This window comes from Polypterus senegalus, chromosome 15 (assembly GCF_016835505.1).
Source record: "Polypterus senegalus isolate Bchr_013 chromosome 15, ASM1683550v1, whole genome shotgun sequence".
Taxonomy (NCBI): Eukaryota; Metazoa; Chordata; class Cladistia; order Polypteriformes; family Polypteridae; genus Polypterus; species Polypterus senegalus.
In genome coordinates, this window is record NC_053168.1 from 9,969,688 (window position 1) to 9,993,744 (window position 24,057).

The 24,057-nt window shown below is 44.1% G+C and overlaps 1 protein-coding gene across 5 annotated transcripts in view; it reads right to left on the reverse strand.

Annotated features, from left to right (window-relative positions):
• The window catches only part of LOC120516048 (protein cordon-bleu-like), a 246,527-nt gene that overhangs the window by 73,911 nt on the left and 148,559 nt on the right, over positions 1–24,057 (reverse strand). For all 5 annotated transcript variants that reach the window (XM_039737483.1, XM_039737487.1, XM_039737484.1 and 2 more), the window contains one exon: positions 5,237–5,428. In XM_039737483.1, the coding sequence (XP_039593417.1) occupies positions 5,237–5,428 (192 nt within the window). The remainder of the gene's footprint in view (positions 1–5,236; positions 5,429–24,057) is intronic.

Genomic DNA, 24,057 nt, shown 5'->3' on the forward strand with positions numbered 1-24,057 from the left:
CTTCTAACGGGGAACTTCTAACGTTTTAATATGAATGGCATATCAAGATCTCCTTTGGTGTGTAATGTTATCCCCTGAAGATGTACTACATTTACCTTTCTTGTTGCCCGTTAAAATTTTACGTTAGAATTGTTTGACCAATTTTAAATACAACTAATCTTGTCCTATTACATAGCCCATCACTCGGAGATAAATTACGCAATAACATTACGATACATCCTTCTTTCTACAGTAATTCGGCCGGTGGAAGACCGGACGTTGTTAACGGTTGTAGATATTCTTCGTGATATTGTAAGTTGATGTTTTCATCTTCTGAACCATCACCACCAACTGTTTCAGCAGAGTCTATTGATACGCATTTAACCAATTTGCCGTGTAACTGATCGTCATTTTTGCCGTTAATTCGTTTGACTCCATCGTTTCTCCGTGCTAGGATTGCACGTGTACTCATTTCTTCTGTTGATAACACTTCGGAATGAAATTCTTCAATAAGATTTGGACATAGTATGTCATCTTTTATTGGGAAATTAAAGTGAGGAAAATGTAAAAATTTATAAGAGCTGCGAGTGCAGGAACTGTGTCTGACAAATGCATTCACACGAATGAGAGGTGAGAGGACCGCGGGTGTGGGCCGTGAACCGGAAATGATTGAGAGGTGAGGAGAACTTGAAAAACTTTCTTGGCAATAGTCTCGTCTCAAGTTTTTCTTTTATAATAGAGACACCAGCATTTCATGTGTGTTCCGTGTCTACAATGATCTAGGTAACTGTAGGATGACAGGAAATGCGAGGCAAGAAATGTTGAACACGTATCTTTAACAGAAACATTTTTCATGTTATACTTCTAATGACAAAAGGAACGGCTTTACCCCAAAAGCCACAGCCAGACAATAAAGTCCTAAAACTGCATCACGTTTAATTTTAATTCATTACAAACAGCAATAACATTTACAGTTGGCAGATTTACACGGTACATGCAATGAACTGAACACTTTAAATTTTGGGGTCGTTTGGTCCCTGTAAGCATAACGTAACGCTCTCTTCGCAACCGTCTACACTCATAGCCACAGCATGCTGACACTCAGACTTGGGCTTCATAACGCTTGTTATGGCAACCGTGGCTTACTGAAGCTTTGCCAAGCTCTCCTCCTGCTCACCCTCCATGACACACATCATGCCATGTCTTTTTCCTTCTTCACAATTCTGTCCACCCTACCGGTCAGTGCTGTCCTTTGTGTGCCACTTTCATCCCTTCTGCTGGTGGCATTCTTTTCCATTACTTTAAAGAGAGTCCCTAAAACAGGTGTGCCCAATACATCGTTCGTGATCGACCGGTAGATCGGAAAGGTAGTGCAGGTAGATCGCGTTGTTAATGTTGTTAGTCTATCATATATCCTCCCTATGGCATTTGCCACTTGATTGACATACAGGGCGGCCAGTCTGAGATCTCTTCTCTTCTAACACACTGGTCATCCCGCACGCACGATCAAATGCGCAAGCTACTGCAAAACTCCAGCTGTGATCTATGTAGCCTTCCAATTTATATCGACTGAAGAAGGGATTTAAAAAACAATGTGTTGGTTATCGGGTGGATGTGGAATTGGAAGAGGACTTTCTGTCACAATGTCACAATCAAAGTACGTTTGTCTGATCTGTCAATCTATCATTGCTATTCCAAAGAAGGAAAATGTGGAAAGGCTCTTTCGTACTGTTCATAAAAACTACGAAACTGACTTCCTTCTGAAAAGCGATCTGAGAAAGAGAAAGGAGAGGGAACTCAAATCGCAGTTAATCGGACAGCCGTCATTTTTCATTCGGCTGAATTCAAAAGCAAAGGCAGACACACCAAAGCATCATTCCGGAGAGTCATTTGATCATTAAGCTTAAGAAGTCCTTCCAAGATGGAGAGATGATAAAAGATGCCTTCGTTGAGGCAGACGGCTAAGGAGAAATTCCTGCTGAGATTTCAAAACCCCTGGCCGGAGAAAAAGGAGTTTCTCCTTGTCATTAAACATGCAGAATACAAGCAACTTAATAACAATCAATGGCCACTAGACTTGGCATTTTTTTTTCCGATCTGACCAACATGTTGAATGAGCTTAATTTACAGCTGCAAGGAACAGAGAAAACCAATATGGTCAATATGATTAGCTCAGTTAATGCTTTCAAATGAAAAATGCAACATCTGTCCTCAAAGCTGCAGCACCTTGATTTGGGGAACATCCAAAACCTCGCATCAGAGCTGGAGACGCAATGGAAGGTGTGTGCGCAACTTGACAGCATACGCTACACGGAGCAGATTGAAAACTGTCTGCCAGACGGTTTCAAGACTCAGCTTTACTCGACTTTATATATTCAGACGCTGACTTTATATAATCAGGCTTTGACTTTACATATTCCACCGCTGACTTCACATAATCAGATTTTGGTGTTATATATTCTGAAAATCATTATATTTGCCTGTTTGGCACCCCATATAAAGTATACTCAGTATATATATATATATATATATATATATATATATATATATATATATATATATATATATATATATATATATATATATTGCATAGTTTTACTGTCAATAATAAAATAAAATAATGTAAAGAGTACGTGACACGTATTTCGCCCTAATTCTAGGCTATTCAGGTGTACACACTTACTGCACCCCCTCTCGGGAATCGAAACCTCGGACGTCAGCGCCACGGCATGTGGTTCGTTTATTTGACAGCATGTAGATCGGGGTAATTACATTCATGGCATTTGTAGTCTGACTCACAATCTGATTGTATGGGTGCTTACCTACTTGCTGACTTGCAGACCAACCACAAGTGTTACCTGGCAGGTATCCACCCATACAATCAGTTTGTGATTCAGACTACAAATGTCACGAATATATATATATATATATATATATATATATATATATATATATATATCGTCTAGTTCGAGTTCTGTAGGCTGCACAACCATGGGGAAGACTGCTGACTTGACAGTTGTCCAAAAGACGACCATTGACACCTCGCACAAGGAGGGCAAGACACAATGGTCATTGCTAAAGAGGCTGGCTGTTCACAGAGCTTTGTGTCCAAGCACATTAATAGAGAGGTGAAGGGAAGGACAAGATGTGGTAGAAAAAAGTGGACAAGCAGTGCCACAGACTGATCGACTCCATGCCACGCTGCATTGGTGCAGTAATCCAGGCCAAAGGAGCCCCAACTAAATACTGAGTGCTGTACGTGCTCAGACTTTTCATGTTCATAACTTTCAGTTGGCCAACATTCCTAAAAATCCTTTTTTTGCATTGGTCTTAATTGATATTCTAATTTTCTGAGATACTGAATTTGGGACTTTCATTAGTTGTCAGTTATAATCATCAAAATAAAAAGAAATAAACATTTGAAATACATCAGTCTGTGTGTAATGAAAGAATCTAATATACAAGTTTCACTTTTTGAATGGAAGTACTGAAATAAATCAACTTTGTCATGATATTCTAATTTTATGACCGGCACCTATATATATATATATATATATATATATATATATATATATATATATATATTGTAAAAGGCTATATAGCGCCGACCTGGCACAGACCACGCAGAGGCACGTGTACAAAAACACACAGGCTTTATTTTTTCTTCAGCTGTGTGACACGTCTTTCCCAAACACAGTCCCAAAGCACAAACTCACAATTCTCCACCACTCCTCCCAGGCAAGCTTCGTCTCCTTCTTCCTCCCAACTCTGGCTCACCGAGTGGTGGTGGCTGGGCCCTTTTATAGCCCACCCGGAAGCGTTCCAGGTGATTAACCACCTGGTCCCGATTGCACCTCCGGGTGGGGCTGAAAGCTCGTCCAGCCGGGCTGTGGGAAGTAGGCAGCTCCCCCTAGCGGCCACACCGGGCCCCAACCAAGCTGTGGAGGACTCCATCTCCCATGGAGCCCTGCGGGCGGTTGGGGAGTCACCGTCGGCCAGTGAGGCTGCCACCAAGCGTCCCGGGGGAGGTATTGGACTGCCCATGGCGGCTCCCCCGGAACAGAAGTAGCAGGGGTGTCCCTGCCGGGCATGGGACCCGGCTGTCCTTCACAATATATATATATATATATATATATAATTATATATATAAAACATTTAAAATGTAGGTAGATCATTTCGACCTGGTCATTTTAAAAGTAGCTTGCAAGCTGAAAAACTCTGGGCACCGCTGCTCTAAAGGTTGTGTAACCAAATATTTGGCGAAGGTCCCATCATTTTTGTCCATGCCATTTTCATTTGTGTTATTATTTGAAATATTCCATTGAATTCCAAACTCTAAAGCAAAGTCTGCGTTTTGTTAAATATGGAATAAGCAACAATGGGCACCAGTCACTTTTGCCAGTTTGTGGCGGTCATCGTTTTCTCGTGGATGGGGTCCAAGACATTTGTCCACGTTTGCTTTGACTTTACAGTCACCTGCCATGTGCGAAGTCACTGAGCTCTTCAGTAGGACCCAATGGAGATTGCACGGCTGTGTGCTGATCTGATGCACCTGTTAACAATGGAACACCTCAACTTGGCCATTTGAAGGGGTGTCCACATAATTTCAGCCATATTGGGTAAATCAGATACACTGAAGATTTAGTGTATAAATGCAAGAAGCTCAACACGTCAGACAGGAGGCGCCAGCCTTGCACTCTTGGGCCCGGGTTAGAGCCCGGCAGCTCCGAGGTCCTTCACATCCCCCTTAATTCTTCCATTGTATTCAAGTGGTAAGTTAGTGTAAAAGGACAAAAGGCGCTACTTAACCGTTTGTCTTTTTTTTTTTTTTTTCTCAGTGATCTGACAGACCAACTTAATTAGAATGCATTGATCATTTTCAAAAAAGAAGAGGAAGCAAATATGCGCTTGTTTCCTTTTCATTCAATTTTAGCATCTGGAGAAGTCTGGAAATACCCTTTGGAAACAAAATGTTCACTCACTGTCCTGCCAGTACTAAATTCTTCTTTTACCAAAGTCTGATTATAAAAAGAAGACAAGTAGATGCATTCAGTACCCAGAAGAAAAAAAAAAAAAATTGGAAGGAAAACTTGGACCTGTGGTTTGCATTTTTAATCTTTTAAGAACAGCTTGAAAAGAGAAGAGATGAGCCTTTGGCCTGGTAACTTAAAATGTTCAAAAATTCTGGCGGAATTTCTTCGGACGAAAAACAAAAAAAAAAAAGAAAAATGTTCACGCAAGGTGAAGAAGCTCCTACCTGAATATCATCGAGGGAAACACTCTGGAAGTTCTGCATGGACGCCGACCCCGGAGGTGGAGGTGGCGGTGCTCGCCGTTTCTTCAGTTCGGATTTGGGCGACAGTCTTGAAATGTTCCCCATTGAATGACATGCCGCTATGGTGCACTCTCGGGAGTTTATACCCGGGGTATTCGGCGCTGTGTAATTGCCCTGAAAATAAAAAACAACAAACAGAGTTAGAACACTGCAAAGACAAATATTTGAAGTATACATCAGAAGAAGTTTACACTAAGCACACCACAGTAGATAATATATGATCTACTTGATAGTAAAATACTACTGTGTGTGTGTGTGTGTGTGTGTGTGTATATTTGATCCCTCAGAGCAATCTGATTGGTGAGTTTGATCAGTTCGGCTTTGGTTGCTCAGTCAATCTTGATTGGTCAGTTCCACTTTGGACGCTCAGTGGTAGGGATGATGATACAATAACACTGGCTAACAAGCATTTTGCTACTGGGATTCTTTCACCTGTTCTTTAATGAAGAGGAAAGCCAAACAGAATGACACCTTTTATCGGCTAACTAAAAGGATTACAATATGCGAGCTTTCGAGAAAACTCAGGCCCCTTCTTCAGGCGCGATGCATATTGTAATCCTTTTAGTTAGCCGATAAAAGGTGTCATTTTGCTTGGCTTTCCTCTACATTCATAATGGCTAACACGGTACAACACCCCAGTACTACCTGTTCTTTAACAAATTTCACTTGCTGACTCCAAATCTGAAAAACGCTTTTCGTCCAGCAGCACATCCCATTTTTTAGTTATGATGTTCCAGGTCTTGGATAGCTAGGGTGACTGGACAGTAAAGATGGTGTGAACCTTGAACCCGGACACACACAGACATGGCCTCCAAATGTCATAAAAGACGCATGGTTATTTTCAGCACAACACAGCCACAATAATGCTCTCTTTCCTCTCTCTCTTCTGCCGCCTCCACTCCTCGCACGCAAGCTCCGTCCTCTTCCACCCGACTCCGGCTCCTGGTATGGAGTGAGGTGGCCCCTTTTATAACGCACCCGGAAGTACTCCAGGCGCTCCATAATTAACAGCCGGTGGTGGAAGTGCTGCATAGGCATCCAGCTCCTCTTCTGGTTGTGGTGGAAGTGCTGCGGACCACAGTTCTGGAGCTGTCTGGGCGCCCCCTGGTGGTGGCCACATCCTCCCATAAGGTTGAGCTTTCAATCTCTGTGGCCCCCATACAATCCAGGGAGGTCGCCCTCTTGCGTGCCCCTCATAGGGCAAGGTCCTTGGACGTCTATCACACTGGATAACCATTTTGATAAATACCGGTAATTCCTCTAGGGATGCCACACGCTACTAAGAGCTGTTTACCTTGTCATTATTCATTTTATTTAAAAATTATTCATTTTTAATTAGCGGAAAAAACATTTGTTACTGATTACCAAGTCTTATATGACTCTTAAGCATAATGACACAACTCAGACTTGACGCTGCAGTAGGTAGTCGGTTTTACTGTTTCTTTAACATAACACTGCGTTTCAGGACATTTTGTTCGTTAGATTCACCATTACTTTGAATATTTTGTCAAGGCGATGGACAGAAACGTTGACGTGTTTCAGCATTTAAGAAATAACTTTGGTCTCGAGAAAAGTGAAGCCAAAACTAAGGAAGGTGTTTTTCGGTTGGCCCTGAAATCCATGAACTGATGCTTGACGATTTCAAAAGGAAACTGAAGCCCACTGAATCAGCACCCCCGTTTGTGCGGGTTGCCCAGAATTTTCTTGGCAGTCACAGAGCAGAGAATTATGCTGAGCTTGTGGAGAACCTGCTGGTATCGTCTTCTGGTTTGTTTTCAGAATAAACACCTCAATACAATTTTGGTGGGACAGAGTTCAAAGTCCAGATATTGTCTTGATATATTGATATTCAAATGTGTCAAAACGTCAATGATGTGTATGTCAAAAACTGGACATGCTGGCTTAGCTTAACTGAGGTGACACAAGCGAGCAAGTCTACCCCCTTTCCATCCTCGCCATGTCCTACAGAGGCACCATAGAGAGTGTTCTGACCAGCTGCATCACGGTCTGGTATGGCAACTGCAACATATCCGACTGCAAGCGCCTGCAAAGGATAGTGAAGACAGCAGAGAACATTACTGGGGTGCCTTCTCCCTTCACTACAGGACATATTTTACAAACGCAGTGTCTGCAAGGCCTGCAGCATTGAGCAAGACCCCTTACACCCCTCACAAGGACTTGCCATCCAAGAGAAGAAACTGCAGCATCAGAGCCAGATCTGCCAGGCTGCAGGAGAGTTGCTGTCAGACTCCTTAACACCATGCTGCCCCCTGGGGTCTTCCACACGGCCTCAACCACCTCAAAAAACAGAACTTTTATACATACAAGCCATTTTTCTGCAAAGATGACTGTGCATGTAAAAAAGAACTAAAAATCTTATACTGACCTTTAAGGATTCTGCACACTGCACTTGATATCCTTCTGCTGTGAATCATTCTGACCTGTCATTGTTTGCACGTCTTAAACAACTATTATCATACACTGAGCATTTCTGTATTATCCATATCTATTATTTATTTATCATATTACATATTTGGGCGGCACGGTGGCGCAGTGGGTACCGCTGCCTTCTTGCAGTTAGGAGACCTGGGTTCGCTTCCCGGGTCCTCCCTGCGTGGAGTTTGCATGTTCTCCCTGTGTCTATGTGGGTTTCCTCTGACAGTCCAAAGACATGCAGGTTAGGTGCATTGGCGATCCTAAATTGTCCGTGGTGGGTGTGTGTGTGCCCTGCCCGGGGTTTGTTTACTGCCTTGCGCCCTGTGTTGGCTGGGATTGGCTCCAGCAGACCCCCGTGACCCTGTAGTTAGGATATAGTGGGTTGGATAATGGATGGATGGATACTTGTACAGTTATATGAAAAAGTTTGGGAACTCCTCTCAGCCTGCATAATAATTGACTCTCCTTTCAACAATAAAGATAACAGTGGTCTTTCATTTCCTAGGAACATCTGAGTACTGCGGTGTTTTCTGAACAAAGATTTTTAGTGACGCAGTATTTAGTTGTACGAAATTAAATCAAATGTGAAGAACTGGCTGTGCACAAGTGTGGGTCCCCTTGTCATTGTGCTGATTTGAATGCCTGTCACTGCTCAATGCTGATTACTTGGCTGGATGAGCTCATTAAGCCTTGAACTTCATAGACAGGAGTGTCCAATCATGAGTGGTCAAAGGTATTTAAGGTGGTCCATCGCAAGTTGTGCTTCCTTCCCTTTGACTCTCCTCTGAAGAGTGACAGACAGCATGGGATCCTCAAAGCAACTCTCCAAAGATCTGAAAACAAAGATTGTTGAGTCTCGTGGTTTAGGGCAGCACTTCCCGATTGGGGGTGCTCGCACGCAACTGTTGCTGGGGGTGCCACAATCCATCGAGGAAGAAAAATGAAAAACATTATTTGTACAAAATCTTAATTTATCAACCCATTCCTAAATAATTAAATGGGCAGGCTATTTCATATCAGTGCAATATGCTGCTTGTTAAAATGAATGACTTCCACTCTTACGTGAACTTAGTGCTGCGTGGGTATTATGAACTATCGTATCTGTTCAAGTTCTAATTACATTTTAAATATAAGTAAGTTTTATTTAGTCGACAGAAATAGGAATGTAAGTTAAATTTCGTCATCATTGCATACATTTTTCTTCACCATAGAAATTTAAAGACTAAATTCAACTTACATTCCTACCAAAGATATTTCTGTCGACTAAATAGAACCTACTTATATCCAAATAGAACTTGAAAAGATATATTTTATTGGATCTGACCACGCATTTTAGATCGACTTGACGCGCACCACATCGAGCCTGTGTGCTATTGTACTCACGACTGCCTGCCTGCCTCAATAAGTCACCTTCGCTTCGCTCTTACTTTTTTACCGTTCATTTAATCATGGCTAGTGGCGGAAAAATTATAAAATGGAAGGAGGATTACACGGAGTATGGCTTCACCAAAACAATTATTGATGGAGAATCGATTATTCATAAAGCTTCAATTGGTGATCTGTTTTTTCTGCGTTAACCTCATATTTTTTTATACTTCTTCTCAACCAAGGGGGTGCGAAATCGGCCTTGTCCGTCACAGGGGGTGTGACGATGTGGATTCGACTCCATGCTCCCATTCGTTATTCAGGAGCCCTTGAACCCAACACGGTCGATAATGTCACCGAGTTGAGCTAGACAGTAGAGGCAATAACAAATTGAGCAAGGGGATGGGTTCAAAAAGGTGCAAAGTGCTTTTATTAAAAATCCAACAAAAACAAAGTGTCCATAAAGTGCAGTGATTCAAAAAGAGTCATTAAATAAATAATCCATTAAAAGAAAAACATGGAGGTTTTTTGAAAAAACAATCCCTTTAAAACGAGGTTAAAACGTTCATACAGGAAGCAGTCTTTAAAAACAACAACAGTCTGGTTGCTCTTCTATGCTGGCGTCTCACCTGCTTCTCCCGACTAGGCTTTGCAGCAGGCGAGACGCTCTCTGCAGCTGCCCTTTTCCATATCACTTCCACACGAGACTGGAGACCTCCCGATCCTTGGCTTCGGGATGGCACTCATCCCAGTCCCGAGACTTGATTCATACCCAACGGCCAGGACGCTCACGTTGGGTAATCCCCGACCAAGCCTCCAAACTCCCGCTGCCTTCCGCGGCCAGTCGCCTTTCCCTGGTCACCTGATCGCTCAGCAGGAGCGACTTCCAACTCCAACTCCAGGGTGTAGGCCCAACACCCAGGCTTCCTCGCAGCTGCCTGCGAGCGCTCGTTCGCCCACACACACGCACCGTGTGTCTCTCTCTCTCTTGCACCAACATGCTTCTCTATAACCTTTGTCTCCTTCTCTTTTCTTTTCTCTCGTTCTTTCTGATCTTTTTCTCTCCCTTTCTAACCGACTTACGCTTCTTTTATACAGCGAGGGGCCATAGCAGCTGCAGCACATTAGCCACGGGAAAAATCACGGATGTGGGCAGTCCCTCACCTGTGCACTAGGTGAGAAATGCCCACACCGCAGATCGCCCCGCGGTTTGCTATGGCCACCACGCCCACTCACTAAGCCGCCGCGAGTGCGGTGATTATTTAAAAACGGCCTTTGCTCAGTGAGCTGTGGACCCATAACACCACAGGGGGTACGAGGGTAAAGTGTATCGGGAAGCACTGGTTTAGGGGAAGGCTACAAAAAGCTACCTCAGAGGTTTAAACTGTCAGTTTCAACTGTAAGAAATGAGATCAGGAAATGGAAGGCCACAGGCACAGTTGCTGTTAAACCAACCCAGCAGGTCTGGCAGGTCAAGAAAAATAAAAGAGGAGGCATATGAGCAGGATTGTGAGAATGGCTACAGACAACCACAGATCACCTCCAAAGACCAGCAAGAACATCTCACTGCAGATGGTGTATCTGTACATCGCTCTACAATTCAGCACAATTTGCACAAAGAACATCTGCATGGCGGGGTGATGAGAAAGAAGCCCTTTCTGCACTCACACCACAAACAGAGTCGCTTGTTGTATTCAATGCTCATTTAGACAAGCCAGATTAATTTGGGAACAAAGTGCTTTGGACTGATGAGACAGAAATGGAGTTATTTGGTCAGAACAAAAAGCGCTTTGCATGGCGGAAGAAGAACACGGCATTCCAAGAAAAACACCAGCTACCTCCTGTCATGTGTGGTAGAGGTCCCATCATGCTGTGGGGTTGTGTGGCTAGTTCAGGGACTGGGGCCCTTGTTAAAGTCGAGGGTCGGATGAATTCAACCCAATATCAACAAATTCTTCAGGATAATGTTCAAGCATCAATCACAAAGTTGAAGTTACGCAGGGGTTGGATATTCCAACAAGACAATGACCCAAAACACAGTTCAAAATCTACAGAGGCATTCATGCAGAGGGAGAAGTCCAATGTTCTGGAATGGCCGTCACAGTACCCTGACTTGAATATTATCGAAAATCTATGGGATGATTTGAAGCAGGCTGTCCATCAAATTGAACTGAACTGGAGAGATTTTGCATGAAGTATGGTCAGAAATACCTGTCTCGGAGGTCTACAGACAATTCCTTTGACTTCATGCTTGGTTTGTGCTCTGACACGAACTGTCAACTGCGGGACCTTCTATAGACAGGTGTGTGCCTTTCCAAATCATGTCACATCAACTGAATTGACCACAGGTGGACTCCAACTAAGCTGCAGAAACATCTCAAGGATGATCAGAGGAAACAGGATGAGCTTTATGGCATAGGCTGTGAATACTTATGTACATGTGCTTTCTCAACTTTTTTTATTTTTAATAAATTTGCAAAAATCTCAAGTAAACTTTTTTCACGTTGTCATTATGGGGTGTTGTGTGTAGAATTCTGAGGAAAAAAATGAAACGCACTCCTCTCGGGACCACCCAAAAAAGACATCAATCGATTACAACGAGTGCAGAATGGAGCTGCGAGAATTCTAACTAGGAAAAGAAAACCTGAGCACATCACCCCAATCTTAGCGTCACTACTCTGGTTACCTGTGCCATTTAGAATTGACTTTAAACTACTGCTGATGGTTTACAAAGCCGTCAGTCATCTCGCTCCATCTTATATCTCAGAATGCCTGTCACCTTACACTCTAAATTGTAACCTTAGATCTTCAAATGAGTGTCTGCTTATCATTCCAAGAGCTAAACTTAAAAGAAGTGGTGAGTCAGGCGGCCTTCTGCTGTTATGCACCTAAAATGTGGAATAGCCTGCCGATAGGAATTCACCAGGCTGATACGGTGGAGTTCTTTAAAAAAAACTTCTAACACCCCATTACTGTAACATTGCTTTCTCATAGCTTCATTTTAGTATATCTCCGATACTCTGTATATTCATTTAATTATCATTATCATTAATGGTGGCTCCACAATCCGTACTCACCCCTACTTTCTCTGCTGTTCTCTTTCTGGTTTTCTGTGCTGTTATATCATTGAAAGATGCTGAGAAATGAGTTCACGCTTTTGTTTTCAGTCATCTAGATTACTGTAACGCACTCCTCTCAGGACCACCCAAAAAAGAGATAAATCGTTTGCAACGAGTGCAGAATGGAGCTGCTAGAATCCTAACTAGGAAAAGAAAATCCGAACACATTTCTCCAGTTTTGATGTCACTACACTGGTTACCTGTGTCATTTAAAATTGACTTTAAAATACTGCTTATGGTTTACAAAGCCTTAAATAATCTCGCTCCATCTTATATATCGGAGTGTCTGACACCTTATATTCCAAATCGTAACCTTAGATCCTCAAATGACTGTCTGCTTAGAATTCCAAGAGCTAAACTTAAAAGAAGTGGTGAGGCGGGCGGCCTTCTGCTGCTATGCACCTCAAATCTGGAATAGCCTGCCGATAGAATTCACCAGGCTGATACAGTGGAGCCCTTTGAAAAACTACTGAAAACACATTACAGTAACATGGCTTTCTGGTAACTTTACCTTCATTTAATCCTGATACTTTGTATATTCAATTTCTATATATAATCTTCATTTGGATCTTGATCTTTGTTTGTCCATGAATGAATTAGCAGAAGAAGCACTAGATGGCAGGAGAGAGACAACTAAAACATAGGCATTGCATTAAGAATCTCCTCCAGGCTTATCCTACTGAAGACTGCAGTACGCCAGTCACACCTCAAAACACAGACATTCAAACTAAACAAATTGTTGTGCTTTAAATGAACTAAAAAGATCTTCATTTAGATCTTGATCTTTGTTTGTCCGCGAATTCCACGCATGCGTAGACCACCTTCCAGTTTAGTACGTTGTTGTTACTCACGGATGTCAACAATGTGCTGGAATAACGAAAGGGGTGGTGGACAGTGTTACGCTGGTTAGCTCCTGAGGCCTGGTTAGAGATTGAGATTGCCGAAGATAAAAGGTACGTGCCCATGTAACATATGAATAAAAGACTGGGGTACAATGAATGACAACGTAACAGCATGTTCCGGAAATTATTATTGTTACGTTGTAGCCGGCGAGTGCTGCGTGTCTCACAGTTGTACCGTGGCTTGCTCACATGTCAGTGAAGTGATCCCTATTTATGCTTTAAAGAGCCTGGATACCTATGTGTCCCCCTTTTATAACCATTGCTCCGTTTATATTGCCTTACTCTTTGGATTGCCACAAAGCAACCTGCGAGATTGGAGAAAGGTTGAGAAGACATCGTGAGAGGAAACGACAGCGTCGTGAAAACGAGACGGACTGTGAATGGACAGAAGCAGAAATGCTCCTACACCACCACATAATTACGATTCGGACAGTGATTCCGAGTAGGCCGTTCCTATCGAATCAATAACCAAAGGTTTTCTTTTGTAATTTTGTTTCCTTTATAAAAAATCATAATGCTGTGCGACGAAGGGCCCAGTTCACGACTGGCAGCCGCGTTTAAACAGGGAGCTCTTCACAGACAACTTTAACACGCGCAACGTAGTTGGGCAAATGGCTAGTTCATTATAATAACTATTCATGGTGGCTCTAAAATCCGTACTGACCCCTACTCTCTCTTCTGTTTCTTTTCCCGGTTTTCTGTGGTGGCGATCTGCGCCATCACCACCACCTAATCAAAGCACTGTGATGTTCCTACATTGATGGATTAAAAGCCAGAAGTCTGCATGACCTTCATCATCAAGTCCTTCCAAGAATAACCCTCAATACAAAGAGGACTGATCATTTATGTGAGGTAGAATGCCCAGAGGGGACTGGGTGGTCTCGTGGCCTCAGACCCCCTGCAGATTTTATTTTTTCTTTCCAGCCATCTGGAGTATTTTTTTTTTGTTTTTTCTGTCCTCCCTGGCCATCGGACCTTATTCTGTGTTGTCTTATTCTAATTCTTACTTTGTCTTTTATTTCTCTTTCCTCATCATGTAAAGCACTTTGATCTACATTATATGTATGAAAATGTGCTATAGAAGTAAATGTCGTTGTTGTTGCGCCACCACCACCTGATCAAAGCACCGTGACGTCCCTACATTGATGAATTAAAGGCCAGAGGTCGACATGACCGTCATCATCAAGTTCTTCCATGTGAACCCTGAATAAATCCTTGAGGACTGATTGAGGTCATTGATGTCAGGTAGAATGCCTAGAGGGGGCTGGGTGGTCTCGTGGCCTCAGACCCCCTGCAGATTTTATTTTTTCTCTCCAGCCATCTGGAGTATTTTTTTTTTGTTTTTTCTGTCCTCCCTGGCCATCGGACCTTACTCTTATTCTATGTTAATTAGTGTTGTCTTATTCTAATTCTTACTTTGTCTTTTATTTCTCTTTCTTCATCATGTAAAGCACTTTGAGCTCCATCATCATTTGCATAAAGACGTGCTCTAGAAATAAATGTTGTTGAATGTTACGCCATGTGGGCATTGTCGAAGTTGTTTTACCATGTGAATCATTTAAAAACTTAATTATATTTACAACGATCATCAGTTCAATAAAATGTTTTTTTTTTTTGCATATATTAATCATACACTAGTGCTGGATCAGTACTAAAATTTGGACTTTAGCATCAATGCCAGCTTTTGGATCTCAGCACCAAAACAGTTCTGTGGCCCCTCCAAAACCCGCGTCTGACGCCACACAATCGCTCACTTTCAACAAGTTTGTCCGACCGTGAATTCCCAGTCACATCCAAGCGATGTCTACGTTAAAAAGCAGGTATTTAATGTAGTTTACTAACGCATGTAAGTTTATTCTATTATTTTTCAAATAAGATGTCAGTCATTTTCTAACCTGCTTTGGGTCACGGGGGGTCTGCTAGAGCCTATCCCAGCTAGCATAGGGTGCAAGGCAGGGAACCAACCCCTGTACAGGGCGCCAGTCCATCACAGGGGGCACACACACACACACACACACACAACCCCAACCACACACTTGGGCCAGTTCAGCTAACTTGCATGTCTTTGTACTGTGGGAGGAAACGGGAGCACACAGACACGGGGAGAACATGCAAACTCCAGGCAGGGGGGACCCCGGATATGAACACCTTACTGTGAGGCAGCAGCGCTACCACTGTGCCACCCTGCCACCCGCGGCTCACTGATACAAAAATAGAAAATCTAATAAAATTGGCATAACTGACTTTTGGATGAAGTAACAACAAAAACGCAAATTGCTTCAGCCTTTCATATCAGTGAACTGAGCTGGCAAAGGCACCTGAATGTTACGCCATGCCAAGATTTTTTATTTCCTTTAACCCCTCACAGGACTGCACTGTTGTCTTTCTGTGTATACGTAACTGTAATGCATGGTGGGGAGTTGTGAACCTCCTTGGCTAGCAAAGTAATCAAAATGTGTAATAATACTAATAAGAAAATGGACATTAAGAGGAACCACAGCCAATCCCGTCTGTAAAGGAGGTATGGCACAAATCCACCCTGGACAGAGCGCCAGTCCTGCTTTACCAAACCAAAGACCAACTCCTAACATCACAAGTGTTGACCCTCTTAACACTACATTAAAATGAAATCAAATTGTGATGGACGTGAGGCGAGAACGTTCCCCAGAGTGTCATTGTCATTTTTCTAACTGGTTGGTCTGGCATTGGCACTACAGAGTTCACCTACCGTTTCTACTGCCCAACAGGCTTTTCATTTTATTTATTTATTTTTTTTGGTTAAGGCCCTGTGGACGGTGACATTTAAAGGTCAGCGGCACGGCTGGCCTCCAAGAATGCTTTGGTTTCCTGGTTTCCTGGTTTCCCTCTCCTCAGCGGTCAGGCTGATTTTGGTGGGGTGACACTCTTCCGCAGCTCTTTCTGCCAAAAGCCACAGGCCTTGACGATCGCACTGTGCTTTTTTCTTTTCTTTTTCTTTAAAGTGAATGTGCACTCAGCCCTGATTGACCAAATTATTAATGGCTGAATTTTGCCTTTCAGGGCTTGGCAGTGAACTCCATGAGTTCTCCCTGTGCTCAAGTGTACCACTCCATTGGCTCCAGTTCGGTCACTTCCACGGACAAATCTAAACCTGGCTGGCAACACAATGATGTGTGAGAGAGCTCTTGTGATGGCCTGCCCTGCGCCCAGTGCAGTTTGGGCAGGCACTGCCTCCCAGTAGACCTTTACCGGTAAAGTGAGCTCAGAAAATAAATAAAATGGCTTGTGAATACCTCTGGACTACAGAGAGGGGATTTAAAATGACAGCAGTCAAGTGAGAGTGCAGGTGTCCAACCATTTATTTCCTGAGCCTGTTTTTCATTGTAGGGAGCGGAGCCCTACCTCAGTGGCACTGGGCACAAGGCAAGAACCAACCCTGAATGAGTTACTAATCCATCCCAGGTGTTGCATTTTGAGTGAAGCCCCACCTCTTCTCCCCACCCTCTTGATTGACATCTCCTGAAATCACACCCCCTCAATAACCATCTCGAATGAGTCTCCACCTCCTCTCAAATGACATCTCCTGAAGCCACGCCCCCTCCAACCATCTCGAATGAGTCTCCACCTCCTCTCAAATGACAGCTCCTGAAGCCACGCCCCCTCCAACCGTCTCGAATGAGTCTCCACCTCCTCTCAAATGACATCTCCTGAAGCCATGCCCCCTCCAACCATCTCGAATAAGTCTCCACCTCCTCTGCCCTCTTAAGCAATGTGTTCATCAGTTCCACCTGCTCACCCCGCCCTGTCAAAGCAATGCCTCCTTTACCACCCCATCAAACGATGTCTCTTGAAGCCACGTCTTCTCTCCAGACCCTCCAAAGTGATGTCTACTAATGCCACGCCTTCTCTTACAGCCTCTGAAGTGACATCTATTGAAGCATTGCCTCCTCCCCAGCCTCAGAAATGACATCCTCTGCATTATCCCCTACTTACATTCTCGGGGAAAAGATTTCAAGGGTACACTTCTTATGCTGCCCTCTCAAGTGACACCTCCTAAAGCCCCAAATCCTCTTTGGCCATCACGGTGGAGTCTCCTGAAGCCACACCCCCTCCATCGCCCTCTTGAGTGATCTCTCTTGAAGCTCCGCCTCCTCTCATGCCCTCTCAAGTGATGTCTCCTGAAACCTTGGCTCACCTCCTTGCCTCTCAAGTGACTCCCATGGCTTCTCACTGGCTCCTCTCGAGTGATGTCCCTTGAAGCTCCGCCCCTTTCCAGTGATGTCCCCTGAAGCCACACCTCCTCTCCTGTCTTTTCAACTTGTCTTCTCTTCCACCCTCCAAAGTGACACCTATTGAAGCCTCACCTTCTCTCTCGCCTCTTAAATGATATCTCTAGAAGCCACACCTCCTCCTTCACCCTCCTGAATGATGTCTCCAGAAGCCCCGTCACCTCTCCCGCCCTCTGCTGAAGCCACACCTTCTCTCACACCCTCCGAAGTGACGTTTATTGAAGCCTAGCCTTCTTCACGACCTTCACGCGTGACATCCCCTGCCCTCATTCTCACTATCATTCACTTCTTCACCACTGGCCATTCTTCCACCTGCCAGTTGAGTCCTTGCCTCTGAACTTAGTAGTTGTCGTGGGGTCCCATTTAAAGCCCTTGTGATACTTGTAAGGAGCTCCCCCTAGTGGCAGCAGGACATTGGACGTAATCCCAATATGACAGTGTTGTGAGTTTGGCACACATTGCCCTCTAGTGGTCAAGGGAACAAGTTTAACAAAATAATTTTCTTCTATTCGTGTTTCATACATGTCTGCACTGGCAGCACCTAGCTGGTAATTATAACGCCAATTCCAATAAAAAGTTGGAACAGTATGGAAAATGCTAATAAACGCAAAAAGGAGTGACTAGGAAATCCTCCTACCACGATACTGAAAACACAACAGCAACACATCATTCAGTATTTTATCTTCTAAATGTAATTGTCTTACCCGGATGACTGCAACACGCTCTGAAAAAACGGGAACAGTTGGGTGTTTACCACTTTGTCATTTCTTCTAATAACACAAAGCATTTGGGCACTGAAGACACAAGTTAAGACGCGGGTTAAACTCAGCAAGTGAAATTTTCCTTCATTCACCCAAGACGCAGGTCTTCAATTGTACGGCGGGGCCTTTCATTGCCTTATTTTGCCCCACACAGGTCAGGACTGCCAATCTCATACCCACAAACATTCAGATTATACGCAGCCAGGCACTTGTAAGCCGGGCACATTGTGGTTTGCTGTGTTGTCCTGCTGTAAAGTGCAGGGACATCCCTAGAAAAGACTGGCGTTTGGATGGCAGCATATGATGTCTAGATCTTAATGGTGCCCTCACAGATGATACGGGCACTGACATACCCCCACACCATGACACACGCTGGCTTCTGGACTGGATGCTGGTAAGCGGCTTAGATCAGGGGTCTCCAACACGTCGCTTGTGAGCTGCCCGTGGCTCTCATCCCCTTTCCAAGTAGCTCGCCAAAGGGTTAATGAATCCTACATAAATTTGAAAACTTGATTAGTCAGATTAGGGGTGGGCGATATTTCCAAAAAAATCATATCACGATCCTTTTAACACAAAATCACGATCCACAATCTGAACTGCGATCTCTTCGTTTCAATGTGGCATACACTTAAGAGAAACTCATCAAGACCCAACTTACACTTTATTTTAAATATCAAACAAAGTTGAATTCAATTGTCCTCTCGTTCGTTAGCTAAGTGGAGTTAGGGACCACGACCTGAAGTTGGCGAGTAACTGAGGAAAGCCCCCCGACCTCAGCCCACTGTGTCTCACTCGGATTCACACGAATAAATCGGTACCGCAAGTGAACTCTGATACACAGTGAAATGAGAGAAGTCGCAAAATCAACCGGAATATTCAAGCAAATTATAGAAAGAAACCCGATCGAAATCTGTTAAGTAGTGGACAGACATACAGACATTGGCTTTTCTATATTCTACAGGGTGGGCCATTTATATGGATACACCTCAATAAAATGGGAATGGTTGGTGATATTAACTGCCTGTTTGTGGCACATTAGTATATGTGAGGGGGGAAACTTTTCAAGATGGGTGGTGACCATGGTGGCCATTCTGAAGTCGGCCATTTTGGATCCAACTTTTGTTTTTTCAATAGGAAGAGGGTCATGTGACACATCAAACTTATTGGGAATTTCACAAGAAAAACAATGGTGTGCTTGGTTTTAACGTAACTTTATTCTTTCATGAGTTATTTACAAGTTTCTCTTTGTTTACAGCCATTGACATGTCGCAGAGGTTAACACGTGAGGAGCGGATAGAAATTGTGTTGATGTCTGGTGAACGCAGTAACCGGGTCATTGCAGCAGATTTCAATGCAAGACACCCTACGAGACCACCCATCTCCCATGCTACAGTTAGCAAACTGCTTGCTAAGTTTCGTGAAACTGGTTCAGTGTTGGATTTGCCAAAATGTGGACGCATGAAAACTGTCACTAATGAAGAAACATCAGTGGCTGTCCTAGCTTCATTCAGCAAGAGCCCACAGCGTAGCACTCGCCGCATGTCACTGGAGAGTGGCATTAGTCGAACATCCCTTCGGCGGATATTAGCTACTCACAAATGGCACCCTTACAAACTCCAGCTACTGCAGCATCTCGACGAGGATGACCCCGATCGGCGCACTGAATTTGCAGAATGGGCAAAACAAAATTGGAACAGGACCCTCAGTTTATGCAGAAGATTTTGTTCAGTGATGAGGCAAACTTTTATGTGAATGGTGAAGTTAACAAACAAAACCACGCTATTGGTCTGACACTAACCCACATTGGATAGATCCCTCCAAGACTGTTGGAACAAAAAAATTGATGGTATGGTGTGGTATATGGGGTACAAAGATAGTGGGGCCATTCTTCATCAATGGAAACCTCAAGGCCACTGGATATGTGAAATTGCTACATGATGATGTGTTTCCCTCTTTATGCACTGAAGCTGGCACGTTCCAGCAAGATGGTGCACCACCACATTATGGGTGTCAGGTCCGAGCATTCCTAGATGAACAGTTTCCTGGAAAGTGGATTGGTCGTCGGGCCAGTTGAATGGCCCCAAGGTCTCCGATCTGACCCCTTAGACTTTTATCTTTGGGGTCATCTGAAGGCAATTGTCTATGCTGTGAAGATACGAGATGTGCAGCACCTGAAACTACGGATACTGGAAGCCTGTGCTAGCATTTCTCCTGCGGTGTTGCTATCAGTGTGTGAAGAGTGGGAGAAGAGGGTTGCATTGACAATCCAACACAATGGGCAGCACATTTTATAAGTCGTCAGAAACTTGTAAATAACTCACGAAAGAATAAAGTTACGTTAAAACCAAGCACACCATTGTTTTTCTTGTGAAATTCCCAATAAGTTTGATGTGTCACATGACTCTCTTCCTATTGAAAAAACAAAAGTTGGATCCAAAATGGCCGACTTCAAAATGGCCACCATGGTCACCACCCATCTTGAAAAGTTTCCCCCCTCACATATACTAATGTGCCACAAACAGGAAGTTAATATCACCAACCATTCCCATTTTATTAAGGTGTATCCATATAAATGGCCCACCCTGTAGATTAGTAAACCTACAAAATAATGTGCAGTTAAAGTCTCAACAGCATTTCTGGAGCTTAGTAGAGCCACATAACTAGAAGAATCTTCATCAAGCAGCTCTGACAATGTCTGCTTTGTTTGGGTCTCCATACCTCTGTGAGTCTGACATGAATGTCATGAAATCAAAGACTGACAGATGAACATTGAAAGGACTCCATAAGAGTGACCCTGAGTGGCTCCACTCCACCAGACACCTCAGTGCCAGTCATCTGACTAACTAAAAAACACATCACACATGTGACTGGACCTGCGAAGAAAGTGACACAGTGACATGTGACAAAATGACAAATGAAGAAGTCAGATCTGTGGGTTTGGAGTTGCATTGTTTGGTTTTGACAGCATTCATATTTTAATTCAGTAGTGTGAGATACGCTAGAAAATGCATACAGACGTACAAAATGCACTTGCAGGTGAACTCAATATTTTTTTGTGATGTTTTAATGCAAAATGTGAGTTGTGGACACCAACCTTTTGTAAAATGTTCAGGCAAAACAGGCTTATTCAGTTTGTTTGGGTTGAAATAAGCGACGAGAATAAACGTTAGAAAACATGAGGAGCTCTCGGCCATTTTCATTTTGTAAAAGTAGCTCTCAGGAGGGAAAAAAAAGGTTGGAGACCCCTGGCTTAGATGGACCTTTGCCAATAAACTATTTGAAATGACGACTTGACGATTCCTCTGTGCTACTGTCCATCGCAGGTGAGGCTGTGCCCAGAGTAGATGGTGGCACTTCTGGACCCTGCTGATGTTTGACTTCTGCTTTGCATAGAGAAACCTCACCTTGAATCTGTGGACGCTGCGGTCGTCGACAGCGAGTAACCACAGGACCTCATCTGAAATGTTGGGGTGCCTACTCGGACAGTTTATACTTCTCTTACAAACAAGTGTGCGATGGGGCAAAAAAAAAATATAAAAGGAATCAATAAAGCTGTTGGCAATTGTAACATTTCCTGTTCAGGTTTGTCAGACGTGTCACCGGAGGTCCTTCCAAGTGAGCCACGCACCTCTCAGGTGTGCCCTCTTTGTATTAGTCCTGGCCTGGAAGGGATAGGGTTAATTGCGCCTTACTGGGTGGAAAAGGAGACAAGGTGGTTATGATCGCGCACCCCCTCAATGTCCTGGGGTGGTAATTGTGTACTTTTGACAAGCCAGGAAGGTGACCCTCTGACGAGCTCATATCAAGATATCCATTACAGATGGAGAACGCTTCTTAAGACAATGGCGTCTGAGGGATCAGAGATGACTGGCATTCAGAAGTGGCCCTTTACACACCAAGATTTGATTTCTTGAATCATTTTTAATTAAATTGTGTGCACTGGTGAGGGTGAAATGCCCAAAACACGCCTGATTAGTCTTTGGGGAGACGTCACTCTCAAAGTGCTGGGTGTTTTCAATGATGCACCCGTTGATAAATTTGGCAAGCATTGACCCATTTGGGCTGTTGGAAGGCCTTGTCCTTTTTTTGGAGGCTCCTTATATACTCAGTGGCCACTTTATTAGGTACACCTGTTCAAATGCTGGTTAACGCAAATCTTTAATCAGCCAATCACACGGCAGCACCCCAATGCATTTCGGCCTGTAGACACCTGCTGAAGTTCAAACCGAGCATCAGAAATGGAATGAAAGGGGATTGAAGTGAAGTGATTTTCAACGCAGCATGATTGTTGGCATCAGACGGGCTGGTCTGAGTATCCCAGAAACTGGTGATCTACTGGGACTTTCACACACAACCATCTCTAGGGTTTACAGAGAATGGTCAGAAAAAGGGAAAATATCAGTGAGCGGCAGTTCCCTGCATTGTTGAGGTCAGAGGAGAATGGCCAGACTGGTCTGAGCTGATAGAAAGGCACTCGTTAAAACCAAGGTAAGCAGAAGAGCATCTCTGAACACACAACATGTCAAACCTTGAAGCAGGTGGTGGGTTACAGCAGCAGGAGACCACCAGACTGAGGCAACAATTCACATGGGCTCAGCAAAATTGGACAACAGAAGATTGGAAAAACAACGCCTGGTCTGACGAGTCTCGATTTCTGCTGTGACATTCAGGGTCACAATTTGGTGTCAATGCCATGAAAGCAGGGATCCATTTGGCCTTGTGTTATTGTAACTCGCTGCTGGCAGGTGCCCCTTCTAATCTTATATCACAGCTCCAGCTTATTCAAAACTCAGCTGCAAGAGTCCTTACTCGAACCAGCAGCAGCGAGCACATCACAGCCATCCTGCTCCGTCTTCACTGGCTCCCTGTTCTTACAGAATCGAATATAAAATCCTGCTAATAAACTACAAAGCCTTAAATAACCTGGCACCAAACTACATCAGTGACCTTCTCCATCACTATGTGCCTGCCCGCTCACTAAGGTCCTCCGATTCTGGCAATCTTGTTGTGCCCAACATGGGTGACAGCAGGGCCTTCAGCTGGATGGCGCCCAGACTCTGGAATGACCTGCCGAAATTAATCAGGTCAGCTGACTCCATGAATTCTTTTAAAAACAACTCAAAACTCATCTGTTCAGGACGGCTTTCGGCCTGTCGCTCTGACGTCACATCTGATGAAGACCATGGAGCGGCTGCTGCTTCACCACCTGAGGTCACAGGTCTGCCACGCCCTCGACCCTCTGCAGTTCGCATACCAGGAGAAGTTGGGAGCGGAGGATGCCATCATCTATATGCTACACCAATCCCTCTCCCACCTGGACAGAGGCAGTGGTGCTGTAAGAATTATGTTTTTGGACTTCTCTAGCGCCTTCAACACCATCCAACCTCTGCTCCTTAGAGACAAGCTGACTGAGATAGGAGTAGACTCATACTTGGTGGCATGGATCGTGGACTATCTTACAGACAGACCTCAGTATGTACGTCTTGGGAACTGCAGGTCTGACATTGTGGTCAGCAACACAGGAGCGCCGCAGTGGACTGTACTTTCTCCGGTCCTGTTCAGCCAACATACATCAGACTTCCAATACGAATTAGAGTCCTGCCACGTGCAAAAGTTCACTGACGACACTGCTATGGTGGGCTGCATCAGGAGTGGGCAGGAGGAGGAGTACAGGAAGCTAATCAAGGACTTTGTTAAATGGTGCGACTCAAACCACTTACACCTTAACACCAACAAGACCAAGGAGCTGGTGGTGGATTTTAGGAGGCCCAGGCCCCTCATGGACCCTGTGATCATCAGAGGTGACTGTGCAGAGGGTGCAGACCTATAAATATCTGGGAGTGCAGCTGGATGACAAATTGGACTGGACTGCCAATACTGATGCTCTGTGTA